Source organism: Hippoglossus stenolepis, chromosome 14 (assembly GCF_022539355.2).
Source record: "Hippoglossus stenolepis isolate QCI-W04-F060 chromosome 14, HSTE1.2, whole genome shotgun sequence".
Taxonomy (NCBI): Eukaryota; Metazoa; Chordata; class Actinopteri; order Pleuronectiformes; family Pleuronectidae; genus Hippoglossus; species Hippoglossus stenolepis.
This window is the reverse complement of record NC_061496.1, coordinates 15,441,152-15,465,466: the sequence shown is the minus strand read 5'-3', so window position 1 is coordinate 15,465,466 and position 24,315 is coordinate 15,441,152. Positions and strand designations below refer to the sequence as shown.

At 42.2% G+C, this 24,315-nt stretch overlaps 1 protein-coding gene across 4 annotated transcripts; it reads left to right on the top strand.

Annotated features, from left to right (window-relative positions):
* The first annotated feature begins 2,878 nt into the window (after positions 1-2,878).
* tpm4a (tropomyosin 4a) lies at positions 2,879-23,914 on the top strand. Of its 4 annotated transcripts, none has more exons than XM_035176185.2 (9): positions 2,879-3,180; positions 4,726-4,851; positions 19,284-19,417; positions 19,639-19,756; positions 20,247-20,317; positions 20,427-20,502; positions 21,472-21,534; positions 22,118-22,187; positions 23,729-23,914. In XM_035176185.2, the coding sequence occupies exons 1-9, from the start codon at positions 3,067-3,069 to the stop codon at positions 23,809-23,811; spliced, it is 855 nt and encodes a 284-aa protein (XP_035032076.1). In that variant the 5' UTR covers positions 2,879-3,066; the 3' UTR covers positions 23,812-23,914. The 4 variants fall into 4 exon arrangements, with proteins under 4 accessions (XP_035032076.1, XP_035032075.1, XP_035032078.1 ...); XM_035176184.2 differs by lacking the exon at positions 23,729-23,914 and adding an exon at positions 22,869-23,093; XM_035176187.2 differs by lacking the exons at positions 2,879-3,180; positions 4,726-4,851 and adding an exon at positions 9,549-10,130.
* The last annotated feature ends 401 nt before the right edge of the window (positions 23,915-24,315 follow it).

Sequence of the window (24,315 nt, the reverse complement as noted above, 5' to 3'; positions counted from 1 at the left end):
CTCCACCTGTTACATAACCACTGGAACCGCAACTTCACACAGGAATGTGCTACATATTTTATCTACAGGAAGCTGTCATCTGTTATTAAACACACACAATAAATCCTTATTGTTGGCTGTATACAACAGAGATGTTTAGAAGGCTTTACTGTTGCTCATCTGGAGGCTGTGCTTCATGTTGCGTTCACAAAGATCAGATACGAGCAGATGAATTCCACCTCCTCCACGTTTCAATGCATCGTAAGACTTTGATTCAGCGTAACTGCTCCCTTTTCCTTCAAAACGTTCAAAAAAGGTCAGGATGGATTTAAAACCTGAGTCAGGTTTTGTGAGAGGTGCTGAATAAGAAGAAACCTTGCTGAAACTCTGCAGATCGGCTGTCTTCAGCCTCTGATGTGAGCAGCAGCTGCGTGGAGGAGCCGCAAAACTGATCCACAACCAAAATGTTGAGAGAAAGCCAGGAAAAAGAAACTGGAAGAAGAGAAGAATGTCACAGCAACCTTTTTCTGCTCAGACAGGTGACGTATAAAAAAACAACTTGGTGTCTCACAGCCTTTCAATGCGACTGCAGCTTAAACCAGTGATGACCATGGCTTTGTATTCCTGTTGTTTGCTGTGGCTTCAATTTGTTTCAAAATGACAGCAGGAGCAACATTTTCAACAAGGGTTAATCCAGACTAAATTAACTCAGATTATAGCGGGGAGACCTGAGCATCTGTATTCAACAGCATTTAGGTAAGATTTGTAAAACTCTATGGAACAAACTCCCAGAGAAGAACAAACCTCCTTATCCCCCTTTAAATGGCTCTTTAAAACATATTCTCATAAATGCTTTTACTGGGCTTGTGGTTTGAACTTAATTTTATCTGTTTAGTCACCGTATAACACAGATTTTTATACAATGACATTCACATAACCCTATTTCATTTGTTTACTCTCAATATTTAATATGTTATGTTTCATTTATTTCTTATATTTGGCTACATCTGTATTTAACTAGGATGTAATTCATCCTCTATTTACACACCATCCTCTATGGTTGCCCACATTGTTTTCATAACAAGAAAATATATAATTATAGAAATGGGGCCTCTTGACTGTTTGTAATGCTGTTTTCTATTTATAGTATTCTTGAAGATATTTATGGCTCAGTCACAGCGGACACTGTGAACTTTGCTGATTAGCACCTGACTATTTAATGCACATCTGATGGCAGTCAAGTTAGTTCAGCTAATCTAAGTGAAACATGCTGTTCCCTCCTTCTGTCGTTTCATAAAATGTTCAGTGAATAAATAATGTCAATCCTTTTTTATTCCAGGAGAAGCAATGCTGTACCTGGCGATCTTCAACTTTTCTCATGTTTGCAGGAAGGTTTGGTTTAAATAATGTGGCCTAACAAGTTGTTCTGGGAATTTATGTGACAACTTGTGATGCTAGTGACTGATTTCAGAGCCAGTTGATTGATCTTTATTAGCTGATTTAAACGTTAGTTATAATGAGAGGTTTTTGAAGTTATTAGTCAGAAGAGGAAACTCTTTGATCTAAACACACATACATATTACAAAGGTAAATAAAAGTATCAAGAAACAGTGTGTCAAATAAATAAATGTGTGTCGATTTTAGTTTCTGTCATTGGGCTGCATACTTTAATATCGAGGGATCCTCTCCAGGGCCTTCTGTCCTTCTACACCTCTCTCTCCATGAGCGTCTGTGAACAGAGGCCTCCATTGTTCACACCAACTCTGATTATCCATCTGTTTTCACCAAACTCAAATGTCAGGTGCAGGGATCTCACAGCTCCAATTTCACATGGTGCTTCTTAACTTCTCCCAAACTTGTACACATATTTTCATCTGACTCGAAACAACCATTCAGGAGCTGTGTGGATTATATAGAGCCACATAACCCAAACAGCTGAGTGATGACGGCACACAGGTACCATCACAGCAGTGTATTACAGTGGAGTGATTCAAATTATTCTAGGATAATGTTTCTAATTTAATCCTTACTCATCTTAGTTTTCATGTTTTTTGTATACAAGCTAGTTTTGTGTTTTATTTTATAGCTCCAACGAGGCCCAACAGCCTCCATTTAATTCAATCAAGTCACAGGAAATTGCACATACTTATAGAGATCAGTCCCCTAAATATACCTGGGTTTTTTTCCATTATCATTGTCATCACTATTTCTTTCGAAATTTACTAAATTTTTTTTTTTTTAAACGCTCTCTCTTGCAATGTTAAAGACGGTGATGAAGAATTCCTGGATCTTCCCCCTGATCCAAATTCTTTCCGTGGAAATCCATCCAGTGGTTTTTGCGAAATCCTGTAATAAACAAACAAACAAATAGACAAACACCTTCAGTTTCAATGCTAATATTTTGATGGCGTGGGAACTCTTTCTCATACTCTCTCATCCTTCATTATGTCTCTGACTCTCCCTTTATAAACTTTGGATCTCTCTCTCTCTCTCTCTCTCTCTCTCTCTCTCTCTCTTCTCTCTCTCTCTCTCTCTCTCTCTCTCAGGTGTTGGACGCTGCGTGCATGCACGCTCTTTATCCACTGACAGGAGGTTAAATGTGGAAACGGGACCTGCGCTCTTCTCAGTGAAAACACAGAGACCCAAATAAGGAGATCGGTGAGCGAGCGGCGTGCGGCAGCCAGGACCATTCCTCAGAGAGGCCTTGGACGGTGGGCTTGATAGGGTGGAGTGTGTGCCTGAGAGGGTGATAGTCAGGGAGTCAGCGTGGAGCAGAGTGGTGAGTGAAGGGATGGAGAGAAAGGATGGATGGTAGGAGGGAGGGTGAGAACATGGGAGGAGGAGGTGATCAGAGACTGGAGGCAGGTTCTGTTGCAGTTTAAATAACTACCCATATAGGGCTCAACTATCTCCTTCCCTCCGTCTCTCCCTTTCTGTCTCTCCCTCTATCCCTCTCCGCTTCTCTTCAGCTTTGTTGGGCTCCAGCTCTCGTCGGCGCTGAACCTCCTGCATCTCACCAGCACATCCAGACCGGACGGGACTCGAGCTTAATCATCTCAGAGAGGAGCACACACCCCAGCAGCCACCATGGAGGCCATCAAGAAGAAGATGCAGATGCTGAAACTGGACAAGGAGAACGCCATCGACCGAGCGGAGCAGGCAGAGACGGACAAGAAGGCGGCAGAGGACAAATGCAAACAGGTGGGGGGGTGAGAAAAGCAGACCAGAAATGGAGATAGATCAGATCAGGTCAGTGGTGTGGGCAGCTATAAGTGAAATCTAATCGAGACCAGGCAAGAAAGAGCCGAAAGTCAAATAATATCTTAAATGTATGTATAAGATACTGAGCAAACAAGCCTCAAAGGTTTCACGATAACTTGGACAACTATTGTAAAATAAAGAATTCTCCATGTAAAAGAAATATGCAGAGCTGGCGTATATACGTCTGTCTGCTTTTCCTTTTAAGGTTCTCTCTTAATCTAGCTCTTAGGATAATCACAACAGTGATACCATACCAGACATACCTTTATGGAAACGGTCTGTAAACACTTCACATTTATTTATGCTACATTCCTCACAGCTAATTTAGTTTGACTTGAGCTGTATCTCAGATAGAAAATATTTAAAGTTTCTTTGCCATGGCTGAGAGCCTGGATGGAGAATTTGGCAAATGTCAGTGACAGTATGAGAAACACACGTCGCTCCTTAAAAGGTCAGGAGAAACTCTGAGGATAAGTTTTATTTGTCCAATTAGAGCTGAAACTCACTATCCAATAGGAAGAGCAAATCCAAGCCTCCATATTGATCAATATGGTTGATCGCTACCACACACAGCACAAACAGCAAATACTGATACAGATCAACAGGTGCTGAATTTGGGGAGAATAGGTCGAACTTAAATCTGTTTACAGTGAGGCTCAGGGAGAAATCATCACACCCCCATACCGGCTCAGGTGATGAGACCACCCAGGATCCGGAGTGGGTCTCTGGGGAGGAATAAGTGGGGACATCACTCCGTCCCTCCAGGAGCCGTTTAAAGAGAGTTAATGGAGCCTCTGTCTCAGCGGACATCTGTCATAAAGTCTATTAGACAGGTCTATCCAGCACACAGGAGACAACAGACACACACATAATAAGCATGCAAATGGAGACACAAATGTAGCCACACAAATGGGAGATTAGACCTGCACACAAACACACACATCAGGCCCATGGTTCCAGGTGTCTGTGTGTTCTCACTGATAACAGCTGTATTTTTAGACACCAGGAGAGAATGACACTGTGGAGTTCAGTGGGATTATCAGAAGTACCTCATGGGCTCAGAGGGGGGGACACTGATTAGGGGGGGGGGGGGCGACACTTTACTCTGTGAGCCTGAATGTGTGATGTGTGTGTTTGTGAGAGAGAGAGGATTAGTCTCTACATAGCAGACCTTCTTGTCATGAGAGACTGATAGTGAACTATTACCATTAAAATGTCCCCAAACATCATAAATACAAATTAGACTCTCAAATCAGCCACAGCTGCTTTATCAGACGCCTGAATTTAAACACCTTGGCTTTAACAACGCTCAATCGGCCTCAGCCATTATTTAACCACACACTGCAAACACCGAAACACACAACAACAAGAAAGTTGTCAAATTGTCAAAATTGTCAAAACAGTGCACAGAATAGAACAGAGTAAAACAGAATAGACATTAGACTTTAGGGTCGCGGTGTGGACTGACAGTGTTTTGTGTTGTAGATGGAGGAGGAGCTGCTGGACCTCCAGAAGAAGATGAAGCAGACAGAGGATGAACTGGACAAATTCTCCGAGGGCCTGAAAGACGCTCAGGAGAAACTGGAGCTGTCTGAGAAGACAGCTGCAGACGTGAGTGAGGGGTCACACACTTGTCCTGTGCAGATGCTCACACACAGGGGGAGGGGTCAACTGAGTTTCAATTCACTTGACTGACAATGTGAAATGAAGTGACCAGTCAAACAACAATGACGCGGCAATCCTCCTGACTCATTAGAAAAAGGACTTGGGACTCACTGTATTTGATTGCTTGCTATCTCCTGATCTGACACACACATTCTTGTAGCACTTCTGAGACCCAGGCCCCGTTATTCCACAGCTGGACAGTTTCTGAGGCAGTGTCAGCTGTGGGTTTACTTTGATCATCCATTGTGAACAGTTTGGAGCACTTCACTTCAGAGACCCTCACATTCCTGTGCAACCACTCCTGAAAGATGAGCACATGGATAAACTGTAACCCCCTCACCCACCAACATGCAGCACACACACACAAACACACACACAAACTTAGGTCCTTCATGCCTACAAACCATAGAGCAGTCAAGGGTTAACAGAAAAACTGAAAAATATACTGCATTCATGCTTTTTCCTTTTACCTTATAGTTCTGACACAGGTCAGCCCTAAGGAATCATGAACATTATGTATTTATATGTGAATACACAAAGTGACACTTCCCACAATTTGTACAGACTTGCACACAAGCTCTAATGACAACAGCATGACAAAAATGAAGAAGTGTTGTTTTGACTGGTGCCAAGTGTTGAAACTGCATTTACTCAAATTCTCTTCTGCTTTGGTTCTATTTTGAGGTAGCATAGTATTTCCATTGTTTGCTACGCTGGTCTTACTACATTAAGTTTTTATGGTTAGTAGATAGTAGTATCTTTACTCTTGATAACTTAACGTATATTTAGTTTGCAATACTTTGTACTTTTCCTTGATTTGGCATTACGCTCCTTCAACACTGTCACATTCACAACTGACAGTTTGTTTTAGAAAAGAAGGATGAAAACCGACGCTGCAGAACAAGAGGTATCATTTGTCTTATTCTAGGCATTCTTCTCACTTGTCAAAACCTGGTGGCTACATTACCCACAATGCAACTTGACTGCTGCTAGTTCACTTGGAGGTAAAGGTGTGTTGATAATAGCAGATAATGTGGCATCGATCCCTTTCGACTGAGGTCAGATACGCTCACTTCCTTCTAACCCCACACCACCATATTCTTTGTATTTTTAAACTTGTAGTCCTCAGAGACTCAAACGACATCACTTGAGGAAGTGAATAAGATGTTAACAGAGCTCTGTGTGGAGCCACACGTGACTTGTTTCACATCACAAGGCCTTAAAACACACTTTATTGAGTTTGATGTTTAAAATCTGCAGAGTACATATTTAGTTTAACTCAAAATCAGGACTTGTACTTATAACAGGCTATTTTTACACTGTAGTATTTTTTCTTTATAGTAAAAGGCCTGATTACTTCTGAGAAGTATAAATAGGGTATGGGAAAAGGTTATAGTGGGATGACTGTGTCCTCTTCATCAGATCAAAACTAAACTTGAGTTTTGTGAGACTATTTGTGTGTTTGTGTGTGTGTGTGTGTGTGTGTGTGTGTGTGTGTGTGTGTGTGTGTGTGTGTGTGTGTGTGTGTGGACAAATATCAGTTATGTGGCAGAACATTCAAAAATCCAGTTCTTCTGTGGCTAATCAGCTGCCATCTGGGGAAAAGGATCATATTATAGGTTGTTGGCCGCACCACAAACCACAGAGCTGTGTCTGTCAGGGGCTGTTTCTGAGGCATTTTAACATGTGTGCACAGGCGTGTGTGATTAGTCATGTGTGTGTATTTGTAAGACAGTGTGTGTGAGAGAGGGGGGTTAGATTAAAGAAAAGTCATTTTTAGGGAATTTGTTAGGTTCAAGAGGAGAATAAAAAAATGATTATGCCAGTTTAGAAGTGAAATTAAACTTTAATAGCAACAACTACTAATCCTGTTCAAATTAGATTACTAAACAAACCATGAGCAGAGAAAGAAGCACAAACAAATAATATACAAGAAAACCTCTCGGAGCTTCCACCAAGATGTGGTATTGTTTGAGTCTGGCAGAGGATATCCCTTGGAAATGCTGTGTTTTCCTACACACAAAGAGAGGGGAAGTGTCTGACATACAGACACAGAGTCGAAGGCCGAGACACGCTGGATTATCCTCACGCTGTGATTAAATAAACTCTGAGAATACTTCTGAGAAGCCTCATGCAAAGTGGGTCAAGTGGGCCCCTGGAAGACTGCAAGGGCTTGTTGGAAGTTGTGGTTTGAGACGGACCAGTTGTAGCTTGCCATCCTGAGTGAGCTCTATCAGGACCAATGTTCAGTTAAGAATAGATTTTCACAACAACACTGGTAAAGTGAAGCCCCCTGATTTTGAAGTTTCCAGCCTGTGAAGCCTTTCGACTCCGCTTCCGTGAATTCCCCTCCACATGTCACTGTATTAGAGGCAGCAGTCAAGTGATTACACATCTGAATTCACACAGAGGGAGCATGACCAGACTGGAAACCTGGAGGGGGCTGGGAAAGCAGAACAGTGAGCCAAAGACCCCGACAAGCGAGCAGTCGATTCATATTTAGGTTAGCCCAGTTCACTGCCCGTTTAAAACAAAGTGTCTGTCTTTGGGTCCCAATATTAAGACACAGCATATAGGTGTCACCATGCAGGTGTCTATAACAACATTCCTCACAGCAACAGTTACTGTTTGAGGGGAGAGCTGGACTGTGGTGGCCAGCCGGGCAGAGAAAGCAGAGAACAGGCAGGGGGGGGGGCTCTGGTATGTGAGGAATGCAGCTAAGGCAAACAGAAAGCCCCACAATCCTGTGTCTAATGAAATCAATGCTTCCAGCTTTTCCGGTGCAAGGGGCAAATCAGACAGAGAGACCCAATCAGCAGATGAGATTGATTTGTGAGAGGTTTTCTTCTTCGCGCTGACCAGCTGGACTGAATTTGAGAATTTGAACTGAGCCGAGCTGATCTGAGATCTGCCGCCCTGCTCAGCCACCCGCCATCCTGCATGCGGCATGTTTGCTCTCAGGAGTGAATGGGAAAGGATGAGGGTAAACACAGGCAGGGCTCGGGCAGAGAAACATGGAAGATGGAGCATAAACCTGAATTAAACCCAAACAATGGACATAATCCATGAGCAGGCAGGTGATAGATGATATTTGCTGATCTCTGCCCCCCAAGACAAACAGTTCCTCAAAAACAGAATGATGTATGATGATATTGCAGATTTAAAGATTTAACTTACAAATGAACTTAGAATGTGTACAGAAACTATGTAGTACAACACTTCCTAACTTTGGTATTTCTATACTGTAAAGTCTTGCTACTATTTGACTTACTTTCAGTATATATACTTATATATACTTTTAAGCCCATGTCACGGAATCTCAAACTTTCCTTTTTGTACCCTTCACTATTATCTTATCATATCCCCTATTGTCACATATAGGGTCTGTGAGGCTTATGCAGTTTAACCAGGAGGTGACGTTCACTTTTACCATTGTCTCATTTCAATTTTTTTGTCACAAAGAAAGACATGTCTCTAATATGTAACTAGAAAAAAAAGTTAGTTTACACCCACTTGGACAATCCTGTCCAACTGTCGTGCAGGGTGGCCACTTTAAAGTTTGAAGACGGGAAAGGTAAATTTAATGGTCAAATCAAGTTTGAAATGGTTGAGGTTTGTGTGTGACATCTAAACTCTGGGCCCTGCGCCTTTACAATAACTGAAAGTAATTCATCCTGGCTGTTCTTTTTTCCTCTTGAAAGTCTTGTAGCAGTGATCACATCAGTCACAGGGATCAGCCTTTACACACACACAAACACACACACACACACACACACACACACACACACACACACACACACACACACACACACACACACACACACATTTTTGTACTTCTATCTTAGTGAGGACACTCATTGGCAAAATGCGTATCCTAATCTCAGCCACCACAACTATATACCCCACCCTAACCCCTGGCCCTTACCCTAACCACATGACCATAATGCCTAAGCGTAACCACCTCCGTCTGAAACAAATAACCTAGAGGTCAGAAGTTTAAAGCCCTCTTTTGGTCTACCCACTAAAATCGCTCGTCTGGGTCATAATGCCTTGACCAACCAATCGTCCAAACCACTAGACATAGATGCCTAAACCCAGCCGTCTTGGTCCGGTACAAAAAGACGTAACGTTAATCCTGATCTCAACCGCTTCAAGATGAAGCTTCAAGTTGGAAATCTTTCATTTAAAAGCTGAGCTAGAACTACACTTTGAATACAGGGAACAGAAGTCAGAGATTGGACCAAAATCCAAACCACTGTAATCACAAATTTGGACGACTCACTCTGGATCCCACCTGAGAGACTGAGCCTCGAAGTCGGAGATATGATTTGGTTACTAAGTGGTATGTGGATGGAGAGCTATTGACTTACATTTTATAAATAATGAATACGCCCTAACCCTAAAAGCAAATCTTGACTCCTAAACAGCCTATTGAAAAAGTGAAGACCGTAATGTCCAAAATATCCTAACTTTTCCAATATGTCCTTATTCTTAAATGGTCCTCACAAAAATGTAAGTACAAGTACACGCACACACTACAGATTCACACACACTACAGACACACGCACACACAGACACACACAGGCCCCGCCCTCTCTGACCTCATAGTGCCAGTCATCTCTCTCCTCCTCCTCCGTCTCGCAGTCTGGCGCTCTCTGCTCTCCTCTCCGCGCTGCCTTCCCCAATCCTCCTCCTCAAACTCCAGGCGTCCGGACCAAAACTGCCACATTCCCGAGGACAACTTTCAACTTTCTGCTCATGATCTTTACATTCCTTCAGATCAGGAGAAACTTTTGGACCTCACCTGGACACCCTCACTTCCTGGTTATATAACCTTTGTTGCACTTCAACGAATCCTTCACATTCCAAAGACTTTGGCCCCGGACGGAGATCGCTATATATATTTTTTTTGCCTTTTTCGATCTTCAAAGCAAACGATCAAAGGCGTTACCGTAACATTCCGCATAGACCGAATAATCAGGGAGCAGCAGCTTACGTGTTTGAGTTTTTGCACAACTTTAAAGTAGTCTTAACTGTTTTGTGTGGTTACTTTTCCACGTGTAGTCTTAAATCAAGTGCGTAAAGAGTGAAGAATGGCAGGTGTGACCTCTCTGGATGCGGTGAAGAGGAAGATTCAGTGTTTGCAGCAGCAGGCCGACGAGGCGGAGGACCGGGCGCAGGTCCTACAGAGAGAGCTGGACAGTGAACGGGAGGTCCGAGAGAAAGTGAGACAAATCTTTCTCTCCTTTAAGTCCTTCTCTCCTCTTTCACCACCCTTCTTTTACAGCTTCTCCTACTTTCGTTCACTTCTTCTCACCCACTTCTCAGGCCCTTGTGCTCGCGTTATTGATTCATTCGCGGGCGTGATTGTGCCACAATGCAAAGGCGTTGGTCTCTAATGAAAAAAAAAAAAAAAGTTTGGATTCCTGCAGGTCTGTGCGCATGCGCAGTGCGGCCTCATTTACAGGCCTCTGTGGGACTACAGTGAATAATGTGGACCACGTAGACATTCTGTGCCTAATTCAATTGACCTATTAAGACTCAGCAAATCACTTCCTATTAATGCCAATCATGCCATTAATCGTTGTTTGTGTTATGATGCTGCGCTGCTGCCAACGTTTAGATGGATGTGATAATGTTTGGGAGCCAGTGTTAATCCCAGTGGCACTTCAGCAGGGTGGATGTGTGCCAGCTGAATTTCTGCCATGCCATCCCCAGAGGAGAGGAGGATAACGGCCGCAGAGTTAGAAGTAGTCTACTCTGTTATTAGGGAATCAAAGAAAGAAAAAAAAATAAAGTTCCATTTTCATCTAGAGCTGAGTGACTGAATCGAATCAGATATTTATAGGAGAGGTTAAGTGCTTACATTTATTTCAAACCAAATAACACTGGTCACAGCTTTCTTTTCAGTTTTCTCAGTCTTCCATAGGGCTGACTGGATATGGCTGAAAATATTATCACGACAAAAATAATTTCAGGATTTAATCACCATTATCACAGTACATGTCAAATTATTATCTCTTTTAAGTTTAAAGACTGATTTTTGCTCCTGAGTGAACATTGTGGTTTTCAACTCTTCTTTGTGAGCAGAGAACACGTTATAAACAGTATAAATGGGAGATAGATAGACTTTGTGTTATACTTCCACGCTTTGATTACACAGTTCATATGTAATATATATGTGTATTGGAATTGAAATGGTTTTGTTTTATTGCCCAGCCTGAGTGGAAGCTGAATATAGTTGTGTTTTGTTGTGGTTTGTTACATGAAGACGTCTCTTTGGGCTCTGGGAACTTGTAATTAGCATTTTGTTTTATATTTCCTGACAGTTAAAGGCCAAACTGATTAGTGCAATTATCAGTAATGAATGAATGGTCAATAGTCGCAGCCCTTTTATACGTTTTTCAGTATCAGCAGCAGTTGCACAACCAGGCCTGTAACTATTCACGAGGGTGGGGGTTTCCTCATTCTACAGGCAGGGCTGTGTTGAAAGTGAGTCGACTGTCTTTTTCTGTGCGTTGGCCCAGCTCGGTCACCTGCCTGTCTCTTGACTCTACCTACATTCAGAGTTTTACGGCTCTACACAGAGAAGGTGGAGGCAACAGACAAATGCTGAGCTGCACAGATAGATAACAGTCCTGACTCGTTTCACATGTTGCTTTATGGCACACGATGCCATATCCTTTTGCATAGGAGCTGGTTAATGACAGGACAAGTGGAGAGATTGAAGGAGAGTGGGAGGGGAAGGTGTGGCTGTAAAGATATGGCAGCATGGATGATGAAAGGAGGAGGAAGGCTGGGGGAATAACCCCTTTGTTACAGACTAACTATTAGGTAACATGGCACTTTTTTAATTTGACAGTAGGCATTCGCTCAGCTTGTGGATAATTAACTTGTACATTTACACTGGTAGCATTCATAATCATTATTTTAAAACAACTCTATTTCCTAACTTTTGAGTTCAAAACTGTCTTGGCACATATCAAGTAGAGTGACTTTAACGTAAAGTAATGGCATGTTGTGATTGGTCGATGGATGTCTGTTCTTCTTCTTCTTCTCTCTGTAAATGTCTTCAGTGAATTATCCCTGTACGACCTGTAGAATCCAGAGCATTAAAGTAGAGATAGTAAATGCGAAAGTAAGTCACACGCCTCATTTTATTTCGGAGGGTAAATGAGGTTAATGTTCCACTTCCTGCCATTTTTAAACGTGCAGACATGAGTGTAGTTACATTTTTAGTAACTATTCCTAAAGCTATATCTCCACCATTTAAAAAACATGACACATCATACAAGATAACAGTGTAAATCACCTCTATATGTTAGAGTTATCAAAGCACAAACTTTAACACTTTCCCTTAAATGCCCTCATTCATCATTTATAAGCAGAATATATACTATACACTAATATAATTAAGACTTGCCACTGCCATTGTTAACTCTGTATATACTAATGTACAGTTATAGATTATAGATACAGTTATGAGTAGTTTAATTCATTGACAACTATATTATTAGGCATTTAAGAAACTTGTATCTGCGTACCACAACATTATAGTGTGTTGTAAATGTATTAAACTGATTATTAATGCTTGAAACTATCTTTTATCTGCCGAGTGGAAATATCAAATTTATTTCTTCCATTACATCCTAGTTAGCTATGATGTGTAAAAGCAGTTCCAGCTGTCACACATTTCGCTGCGTGTGCGCTCACAGTGAAACAGAGCGCTGCGTTTGTGTGGCGGCGCTGGTGTGGTGCCATATGTGAATAATTAGGACAACCTGCAGTTATTCCTTTGGCACAAAAACTCTTTCATAGGATCACGGGGAGATCAAAACAGGAATCTTGCTGAGTGTGTTAAGGTAGTGAATCATTCTTTGAAAATGCGAAGGCAACAGGCAAAAAACAACAACACTCAGCCACATCTCTCACTAAAAACTAAAAGTAATTGCTTTGTGTTATTTATAAAGTGTTTTTTTTTGCCTCGAGACGTTACTCAACTGCTCAGTAATGCTTTTAGGCTCAGTGAGGTTAAAGAGACATGACTTTGTCTTGAATCGCTCATTGGAGCTGCTTAGATGAGTTTTATTTATGGCCTTTACCCTCAACAAGCTGTTCAGTTTTCACATTGTTCACAGTCGTTATAGTTGTTTGCTGTTGGGGGTCCAGTGTCGAGAGTCAGACCAAAGATCTTTTGTGCTTCATTGACAACTCTTGAGGACTCTGAGCAGCATAGATGAACCAGATTGGCTGGTTGTGCGTGTTTAAAACCTTTTAAAAGATTTAAATAATTATGAATGTCAAATGATCATCAACACAAGTATCTGTTTCCTTCTTTTGAAATTGTTCTGTTGTGTTCATGTTGTCACCAGAAAACATACTGGTTGCCATTGTGACATGTAGTGTTTACCACATTGCATGCAGTGATACAGTTTGTGGTATAATGACCCACATCTAAAACCACATTTAAAAGGGAAGTGGGGCTACACTGAAGTATTTGCTCTGGGAAGGCCGTCCCTCCCAGGATGTCGTCTGCCGACTCGAGTCCAGCACTTCCTGTGCTTCTACTCCCAACACTTCCTGTCCCTGAGCTCTGGCCCTGATCAACAGGAAGATAAGCGCGAGCTGGACTTATTATGTGTTCCTACAGATGCTTAATGGTGGTTCCAGTTAGTGTTGAACAACTTAAGTAAAAGTTTGGCAAAACTATCTGTTTCTCTGTAAAAAGCATCCGCTGTCTTTTCATCTGCATCTACAGCACCTTAATGACATTTTCTTTCCAACATTCAGTCGCTGAAAGTAAAACAGACATAATGCTCATCCTAAGTAGAGCCTCTCACCAGGTTGTCAAAAATTTACTGAAGGTATCATCCATTCGCTGCTTTCTGTGCTCAGTGGGCTCCAAAGTTTTCTGCTCCAACAGTCCGACAGTTTCAGTGGAAAGAATTACTTCCTGGTGTCACTGTTTTCTTTGGACTTTCTCCCCACGAGTAGCTCAACTTTCCAAATATAACTGCCACATGTTGATGCTTTTTGGCAGTGGTTGGCATTCTGGGGAACACTCCCCTGTAACTGGCTTTGTGGCTAAGCTGATTATGCAGGCCAAGGTTGCGGGAAGTAGAATATTTTTGTACAATCCTTACTAGCGAGTTTGCCGAAATGTCATTAAGTAGCATTTACAGATTGGAAATTGGTGTTTGAACCATTTCAATGCTTCTGTGAGACGTTAAATGGTCAGGGATGTTTTTGTCAAAGCAGGATCCCTACATGTCAGTGCTACTACTGCAGAGTTGAAGTGGAATTCATCTTCCCTGAAAGAAGTGTAAACTTTTATTGGAAGGATGTTTACTTGACCTGCATGTAGTTAAATCAGCTGACCTTTATTTGTCCAGAGACTCAGTTTAACTCTCTCTGTTTTCCAAAAGCGTCATTAGGATTTATGGAGATTCCAACAAAACCAAAATATCCTTTTGAATCCAGAAATGTTTAGCTGTTGGTTAGGTTTGCAGATACTGTCATTTGTCATTCTACAAATGGGTTGGAGTCAACTCCTTGTCAGGTTTTGACACTTTGACACCTCAAACCAGCCCACAATCTGTGTGGAAATCAGAAAACATACTGTAGTAAAAATGGCACAAAGAAACTCATTGTTATGTCTTTCTTGAGGTTTAATCCTAACCCATCTTCTTCATCGTCTATACCTCATGACAGGCTGCGCTCACACTGTATGCATCTGTCTTTGCACGCCACATCTCTTTGGGAAACGATAACACATGTTCACATTGAGAGTAGCGTGTGGTGGTGTCAGGAATAACTTACCCTGAAACCTCAACAGCATTGTGCTGCTTATTAGCCCACTGCCCCAGAATTAGCCAGTAATTGGATTCCTCTTTCACTTGTCTCTAATGCATTTAATACACAGAGGTATTTATTAAGTCATTCCCTGTAGAATTGTATCTTCAATGCAATGTAGACCTGCCCACTATGTGGAGATGAATGAACATTAGTCAACCACAAATAGCACATTAGAGTCCTGCATTCTAACATATTGTAATTTATGTCACTCAACGATGCAGCTGGAAACGGCCCAACAGCACTGACTATAAAAGGAACAGTGGACATTTTCGGGAAATTCTTTTTTTTGCTTTCTTGCTGAGAATTACATGAGGGGTGGGATAAGATTGACACCACCCTCTTGAATTTACAGTAAATATGAAACTACAGCCAGCAGCCAGTTAACTTAGCTTAGCATAAGGCCAGGAACAACAGGTAGCCTGGCATGTTGGTGTCTAAATAGCAAAACGTAGCCAATCAGCACATCCAACGCTCATTAACACATTTTATGTTGTAAATTGTATTCATAAAAAAAGCATAGAAATAACGTGGTGATTTTACGAGTTTCAGTGACAATCAGACTTGGTTAAACCTTAACGTTTTTACACAGATTAAGTCGGTGTGTTTATTAGTGAGCCTTAAAAGTGCTGCTCATAGACTGTATTTAAAGATGGATTATGCGTCTCCACTTCCTCCCACTATCCAGAAATGAAGCTAAAAATATAATTGTAGCCAGAATCTGTTCAGTAGTGATTCATGTCGTTCATCTTTATATACAGTCTATGTTGCTGCCAGGCAGATGTTGTTACCTTTGGACAGAGCCCGGCTAGAAGTTTCCCTTGACTTTTTAGTCTTTGTGCTAAGGTAAGCTAACTGACTCCTGGCTGTAGTGTCATTTTTACTGTACAGTACAGAGAGTAGTAGGAAAATGCTGTTATCTAACTCTTGGAAACAAAGCATTTAAGAAACTCATCCTCTAGGAATGTGGCTGCCACTGTGGCCAAATGCCCTTTAGCAAGGCACCAACTGGTCCAGGGGAACAGTTAAGTGGGCATCAACTCCTGAAAATACCATTCACCTCTTAGAAAGCGCTGGTGTTACATATTAAACTAGCTTGATAACAGAGCACACACACACACACACACACACACACACACACACACACACACACACACACACACACACACACACACACACACACACACCACACACACACACACAGTGTTTGTGTGTTTCTGTGCAGCTCGCAGCCACAATCTTCATGATACTCCACCACAAACCTTCTCCATAGTTTGTTTTACCATATAAGGCGGTGGCAGCGCGGGAATGCAAAGTGGGTGCTAAAGGAAGGGGCACGGCCAGAGAGAGAGAGAGAGAGAGAGAGAACAATCAAAGGGAGGATGTGAAAGGATGTCGGGCTGCTAACTTCCTGCCACCTTTTTCGAGATCCCCATTTACAGTGATGTCAGTCATTTGACAGAGAAAACTCTTATTCCCTGAGACCTTTACCAAAACTTTTCAAAAAGCTTGTGTTACCATCAGCTACACGAAAAGTATTTCAAGCATCGCCGTCAGAATCCACAGCAAAAACAATTGTCTTCTGTGGTCATGGCTCAGTGATTTAGAGACATGAAACTATGTACTGTACGCACCCAGGTTTTTTTAACACTTTGACACCAGGCTGTCTCTGTCTATAAGGGGACCCTCCTCCCCGACATGTGATTGTGAAAATCTGATGCCAGATAAATCAGGTTGCACACTTTAGATTGTGTGCGTAGATATACTACCGCCATAGTGGTATGAGCTCAGACTTTGTGTTTGTGTGTTGCTTAACAACAAGCTTTTTACTGGGCAGGAAACTAGCAGGTCGCTCGCTGGTAATTTTAGTGTGTGTGGCAGACATTGACGGAATGAAAGTTTCTGTTTGCATGTTTGCAGTGTGTGTGTGTGTTTGTGTGTGTGTGTGTGTGTGCGTGTGTGTGTGTGTGTGTGTGTGTGTGTGTGTGTGTGTGTGTGTGTGTGTGTGTGTGTGTGTGTGTGTGTGTGTGTGTGTGTGTGTGTGTGTGTGTTTGTGTGTGTGTGTGTCTGGACATACATTACAGCATCTGAGCTGCCAGTGTAGCTGACCTAAAGCTGAATGAATGGCGTGTTTGTTTGTAGGCAGACTGTATTCTTCTCTCAGGTCTCAGGAAGTAACGCTATCTGTTATTCCAGGCTCCGGTTTAACTCTGTCCAACATTTCTCCCCGGCCAGATGTAGTTTAGACAGAAATGGACCCATGCAAAGGGACATCGCTGATGAGATTTCAAGATGTTTTGACCGATTTACGACTTTTCATTCATTCTGCGTTGGTTTAGGTTTTCCTCTTGTCGAGTTCTGGTTGTTTTAAGACACGTCAATGCTCGTATCGGACGCAGCTCTGGGTGCAGCAGGGCAGGACCTGGGAGAGCACGAAACAGAGCTAAAAGAGGGAGAGACACAGAGAGAGAGAAAAAAGAGAGGTGGAAAGAGTGAGTGGCCAGTCAGCAGTTCTAGACGACATGGAGAAAATGTGAAAAATTAAAGAAGCGGTTGCCAGCAGCCGACAAGCAGGAAACCTTGTGTTCATTTCCTGAAGTATTGAGTGTATGACAGAATGGAAGAGAGAAGTGGATGGAGGTCTATTTTATTCTCGGCACAGACAGACTTAACTATTTTCCACTTTGGTTTCCGAGCTCTCTGTCACTTGCTTCTCTGTGCAGCGATACCTTCTCGATGCCGGTCCTTTCCTTTCAGTCACTTATTACAGGGACTTTATCGGCACAGATGTGCAGCAGAATGACTCAAGCACCTGTAAACTCAATGGCAGACCCTTTGACTTTTGATCTGACTTCTGCACCGAATGACTAGCTAATGAGTCACTGACCTACTAAAATGCTGCCTGGCGGCTGTGCACAGAATAATGTCTCAGCTTTTCAGTTTCCGGAACGGGCTGTAAACGTGGGTTTGAATGAATGGTCCAGTATTACAACGGTTCAAAAGTGCAGTTATGTAGTGCTCTCTGGTTGTAAACTTCAGATTTTAACAGGGAAAAGTTTCTGTGAGGTAACGTTGAAAAGTGAACTGGGCTGGATTTCAGCTTGAATGCGGCTCCCTAGGAGGTGGTGGTTGGAAAAACTCCCTGACCGACAGAGAGGAAATGCCTGTGTAGTTGTCTGTTTGCTTTCTTTTTCCTCTCTGTGCCTTTGTTTACCGAGCGCAGATGAGAAGAAGCCCATTCGTCCCCCCTACTTGCCCCAGTTCTGCATTCACAGTCCCTGGAAATTGAGTTTTTTGCAAGCGTTTCATTCAAATCTGAAGTCTTGCGATCTTCAGATATTAAACAGGTTTACGCTCTCCAGCGTGACTCAGCTCCAGAGACTGATTATTTCATGGTAGAAGCTGCTCCTAAAGAAGATCCTCTCGCTGTGTCTATTTCACATATTATTCATTAGCTAGAGTCAAATATTGATTTGTGAAACATGAGCAACCCCATAGAGCAAGAACAATCGATTACAGTATCTTACGTACTGTCGTGGCAATGACAGAGTTGAAAGTATTTATTTCACTTGTGGTCAAACCTCTATGTCCATTCAGGCTTAAGTGTGATAAGAGAATGATACTGTGCTTTAGACCTGAGTGATCATGCTAAATATTTCTCTGTAGTCACCATGGTTACATTTGGGTATTTTATCTGTTATTTTCAGAATAACATTACATTGAATGTTTCTTTTTTAGCTTCCTCTTTTCGTATACGTCATCCATCTCTCTTGGTTTTCAAAAGAAGATGCACTTTTGTGATGAAACGTTGGAAAATTAAGAATATTTCAATTACTGTTCTCCAATCTATTTAAAATTTTAGTCACTTTTTTTTTATAGCTTTTATTTCATTATTTTTCTATATAATATCAGCACACTTGGGAGAAAGTCTTCATTATACAAAAAGCAGAGTTATTTAGGGAGGAGTTGAATTGAGTGCATCTAAATTGTAATTGATTTATTACATTTACATTTTATTTACAAAACATTATTTAAAAAACAATACAAGTGGAAGTGGTTCAGTTAAACCACTTCCACAAATGTCAGGTAACTCTTGTAACGACCAGGGATATGTGATGATACGTTTTGTTCATGTTATTTTGATGAGACTGCTGCACAGCATCAATGAGATGCTCCTGACTGGTGGTGGCAGTGATCCAGGAAACTCAGACTTTGCAGATTCCCCTGATCCCGAGAAAAAGCTCTGACTCACCCACTTGCTCCTGCAGAGACCTCATCAGCCATAAAACAAAGAAAGCAAGAGTTTAATAGTTGCTGCTGAGCAAACATGTAAAACATGTCTGTCCCTTCTTTTCTTCATATTTTATGTTTGGCTGTGGTCCATGTCTCTCTCCCCCCGTTGCCCTCGTTGGGCCTTTCCCTTCTCTTCCCTGTTTTATGGGTGGGAACAGGGGGATGGGGAGATCAGTTTGGATGATTTAAAGCTGAACAAATGACTAAACTTCTCTCTTCCCTGACCCCCTCAGGCGGAGGGAGATGTAGCAGGCCTGAACCGTAGGATCCAGCTGGTGGAGGAGGAGTTAGACCGAGCCCAGGAGAGACTGGCCACAGCACTGCAGAAGCTGGAGGAGGCCGAGAAGGCTGCGGACGAGAGCGAGAGGTCAGAACACAAATAAACCCTGATTTCCCTTTAGACACCCGCATTGCATTTCCTGCTGGGTGGATTGGAACTTTTGTTATTGCTATAATGTGAGATCAAGTTTTACCTCATTTATTGCAACACCCTGGCTTTCACAAAAGAAATCATCTGAAGGTTCATTTGTACGTTCAGTACATTTGGAGTCATTCATACCTGACCTTCACTGTGTCTTCTCCACTCAGAGGGATGAAGGTGATCGAGAACCGAGCGATGAAGGACGAGGAGAAGATGGAGATTCAGGAGATGCAGCTGAAGGAGGCCAAACACATTGCAGAGGAGGCTGACCGCAAATATGAGGAGGTGAGCAGGAGCCTGTTAAGAACAACACTGACATTATCAACACGGGATGCACTCCACTACTACTTTGTGCCTTCAGCCCCTTAGAGTGAGGGTTGATAATCTGTTTCTCTTATTTGTTGAAATCCTCTTCCCGTCCTGATAGCCATCAATAAAGAAAGTCGTCTGAAAAAAAACTGTAATAAACACAACCAATCATTTAATTGGGATCGAATGAAATGATTGGTCAGCGTACCTGTCTGTCACTAACTGACCTGCCTACCTGCATGCACCCTGCCCCTGCTCTCACTGCGCATGACCGGAGTCACGAAGCCAGACGTTAGTGAGCAAGTCCCGACACGTTTATGTGTTTTGGGGGCGTAGCTTTGACGAGAGGGTCGCTGGGAGGGGGTTGGATGTATTGCTTGCGTTTTTTCAAAGTGTGGCCTGCTCTACTGCTGGCATTTCCAGGAATACCAACCCTAGCTTTACGTTTTAATGTTCTTCACCCCAGGTGGCTCGTAAGCTGGTGATCCTGGAGGGAGAGCTGGAGAGAGCCGAGGAGAGGGCCGAGCTCTCAGAATGGTAAACCCACTGACTTCTCAAATGGAACTACGCACATAGGTAGCACGTGCCCTCACCTCCCATTCCTTTTACATTAAAACCAAGCATGTGTCTATGATTATCTCCACAGTAAAGCCAGTGACCTGGAGGAGGAGCTGAAAAATGTGACCAACAACCTGAAATCCTTAGAAGCCCAGTCTGAGAAGGTGAGACTGAACTTCATAGACCAAGTATATTGTTACATTTAGGATTAATATTTCTATTCTTTTCCCTCCTGGAGTTTTTCCACATAGGAAGACTCTTTTTATCAGTACTGTTCAAGATAAGCATGGCTTCATGTCAAAGCTACTGTATATACGACCACCAATTGGGAAAGAAAAACCACTTGTTTACCAAGTTAAGATGCCTTCACTGACTCTGACAAACGTAATGTTTCTCTTCAATATGCTTCAGTTGTAAAACATATAATTTGTATCAGATTAGCTACTATTAAGACAAAGTTTACTCACACTGCAGCCCTCTTTCACAAACAACCTAAATTTATACAGCAGTATTTAACGAACAGCAGGCACATACTAATCTCCACGTCCTTGCAGCCTGTTATTTGGGCTGTTTTTGTGGCACGGTTGGTAGTAATTTGAGTGACTGTGGGGGGGGACACCACATCACCAGGGTATTGTTCTAAACTCATTATAGTATTATATCGTCCGACCCCTTACATACAAACCCTGTCCTTGTATTTCCTCCTCAGTTTATTTAGTCGAAAAATCCAAATGTATCAAGAGGCCAGCCCTCGTTTGTCAGCCAGCAGAGACCTGCAGCACATTCTTCCTGTTCGCTGTGTTTCCTCCCTGGGCGCAGACAGGCGGCACGACAGCATGCCAGGCTTACCACATGACCGCGCTCCCTCAGCGATACGAGCTCTCGCTTTGTTCAGTCAGGCCTGCCAAGGCTGACATCATAGCTCAACCTGTTGTCAGGCCCGGCCAACACCTCTGTTCTATTGTGCTACTCCCTCCCTTTTTTTTTGCATGTCACTCCTTACAGGGAGCGGTTTTACGGCTCATGGACTAATTGTAATGTGTGATAGCTGAGAGCAAGTGCGGGCATGCGTTTTTTCAATATCTGCTTGCTAATTATATTATTTTTCTGCGTGTGTCTCTCTCTATCAACAGTACTCAGAAAAGGAAGACAAGTATGAGGAGGAGATCAAAGTTCTCACTGACAAACTGAAGGAGGTGAGTTCTTGAGTTTAGTGATTCCACAGCAGAGAATATTTCACAAAGACAACTCCCTCCAGTGGCAGTAGTACACACTTTCTGAGCATGCACTGTATACTTTTTTATAGAGTTAGACAAATGAGCAATGTCCCACATAAATTAAGGTTCTTAAGGACTTTACAATCAAGTTAATGGACTTTCAGCTGAATCTAATGACATTTGCTGCATGTCATCATCACTTCCTATTGTCCTACACTGTATGAAACTTTTAAAATAGAAAATTATCAACTCATGTCAACCCCAGTTTTATTTTATTGGGTTAATTATGTGCATGCATTCAAAACTAAAATGTGAAACATATGATAAGATAAACTTTATTGATTCCACACCGGGGAAATTCACTTCTCACTTACAGCAGCAGATAGTCAGAATGAGGTAGACAGGAGAACACGTGAAAAGTTAAAGTATAAAATAGAGGAAAAAAACAAGTAGAGATATAATGTACATAATATACACCTTTCACTGCAGACTAAGTAAGATATTGTTTGTAGAGAGGGTCATTGTCGCACACCCTGTGACATTGTGTCTGTGTTTCCGTCAGGCTGAAACCCGTGCAGAGTTTGCAGAGAGGACAGTGGCCAAACTGGAAAAGTCCATCGATGACCTGGAAGGTATGAGACCAGTGCAACTCGGATTATATAGAACGTAATGTTGCGGGGTTTGCTCCACTTAGAACCAAAATACACCGTCATCTGGTCACAAGGTTACATTGAGGGTCAGTGCTTTAGGAAATGTCTGTTGATGAATCACCAGTAGACGGTTTAACAGTTTCCTGTGGGTAAGACTTTAATAACATGCACAATGGTATAGTTCAGTTTGACAGAACCAGGAAGGAATGTCCAATTTCAGCATAACATTTTCTGTGGAAAGGAAAGGCTTTCCTGCCAAATGTATGGAAACTTCTTACCTAAGACAAGCTAATAAAAGGTCCTTGTTTCCAAAGGACAGCGGCTGCGTGTCGGCCATGTTGTAGAGAGTAGTCACATTTTAGGTGTCAGGCAGCTGAGTTTATATTGTTATTGGAGCGGTTTTATGTGACAATCAGAGTGGTTTAAAATGCTCAAAGCTCACGTAGCACGAGAACTGACATAATTAGCTATGCATCGTTCTTTCTTCCAAGCAATTTCTGCATCTTTAAAACAATAAGCCTGACCTATTTTTTGTCTTCTCCTTCCTTCCTTCTGCTTTTTTCTGCCTCCATCTGTCTCTCGTTCTCGTCCCGCTTTTGGCTTGTTTGTGTCGCCGCTGTCCTTGACACCTGCCCTTACTTCCTGTCGACCTCTGACCTCCAGATGAACTGTATGCGCAGAAGCTGAAGTACAAAGCCATTAGTGAGGAGCTGGACCATGCCCTCAATGACATGACATCTCTGTAGATGCTCTGCTTCTCTCTGCCTCTCACTTCCACTTTTTCCTGACTTTCTCTGAATGTTTGGACTCCTCGTCTTCCCTCTGTGGACGATATGTGCCTTCTGCTTATCTTACTATGCAAAAGAACTAATTAAAAACTACTTTGCAGCTTATGTCTCTGTTCTTGATGATCCGTAGCAGCATATAGCTTGTTGTATCACAGATTAATGAAATATTCATCCCATAGCCTCAGTTTCCTACAAAGTTTACTGTTATTTTTCTAACTAGGCAACCAGCAGTTTGTTGTTGTACTATTTGTTGTGACTGTACATTGTGCATCTGAATATCAGTTATACAAGGTGAGCTCTTCTGGTGATATTTACTTTGGTTTTGCTGTGAATTAATGCAGTTTTCCGATCCCCCTTAACCCTTGAAAAAACCCTTAAATCGAATGTGTTTTTGATTGTTTCTGATTATATAGATCAATTTGTCCACGATCTAGCGTCTAATACAGTAAATGCCTCCACAGTGCACACAAGTCTTCTAATAAGTCCGTATACGGTTCCATACTAAGAGTCTGCTGTTCATGCATGGACGACACAGCGTGTGGTTGAATATTTTGCATGTGGCACAACTTACCCAAAGTAGTCATGCATATCAACTGTCTAGTTACACAGTGCTCTGTTTGGTTCCTCAGGGGAAGCCTTCTGGCAGACCCACATTGTGAATTAGCATGACATTGCATTTGTGAGAACAGTATTATTTGCTGAGGTTCACTCTGTCACTTTTCTTTCCCTCAACAGAGAACTTATCAAGAGCCAAAGAGGAGAATCTGGGCATGCACCAAGTCCTGGACCAGACCCTGCAGGAACTGAACAGCTTATAAACACACAGAGAGGAAACTGGAGAGGACGAGATCGTCACGTCACGTCACATTCCATTAGATGTTCGACTCCATTCCACAGTTCGAGCTGTAAAATCTCCCCCCATGTACCAGGGGGATTAACTTAATGCTTGTCCCTTAAAGTTTTTTTTTTCTAAGGCACAACTTTTTTTCTTTAATTTTTGGGGGGGATGGGAAGCCGTTTTGAAACCATCACTTGTTTTTTTTATCTCCAGCTGCGATTACAGAAATGTTTTTTAGACCACTCGTTTAGAAAAGAACTGGCAAATTAAAATACCAAAAGAAACCTCAGATTCGGTCACTCAACCACTTAAACTGGCTCATTTTTTCCATTTTATATGCACATACATTAAAGCCTCTGTCTGATTATTATTAATACACAGGTTACAGATGGTGCTGGGGGGGTTCTCTCTGTCTGCACAAGTATGGCTCTGAAGTGCCACCCAGTGGTGACATAAAGTCATGAAGTTTCTGATCGTGTTCTAA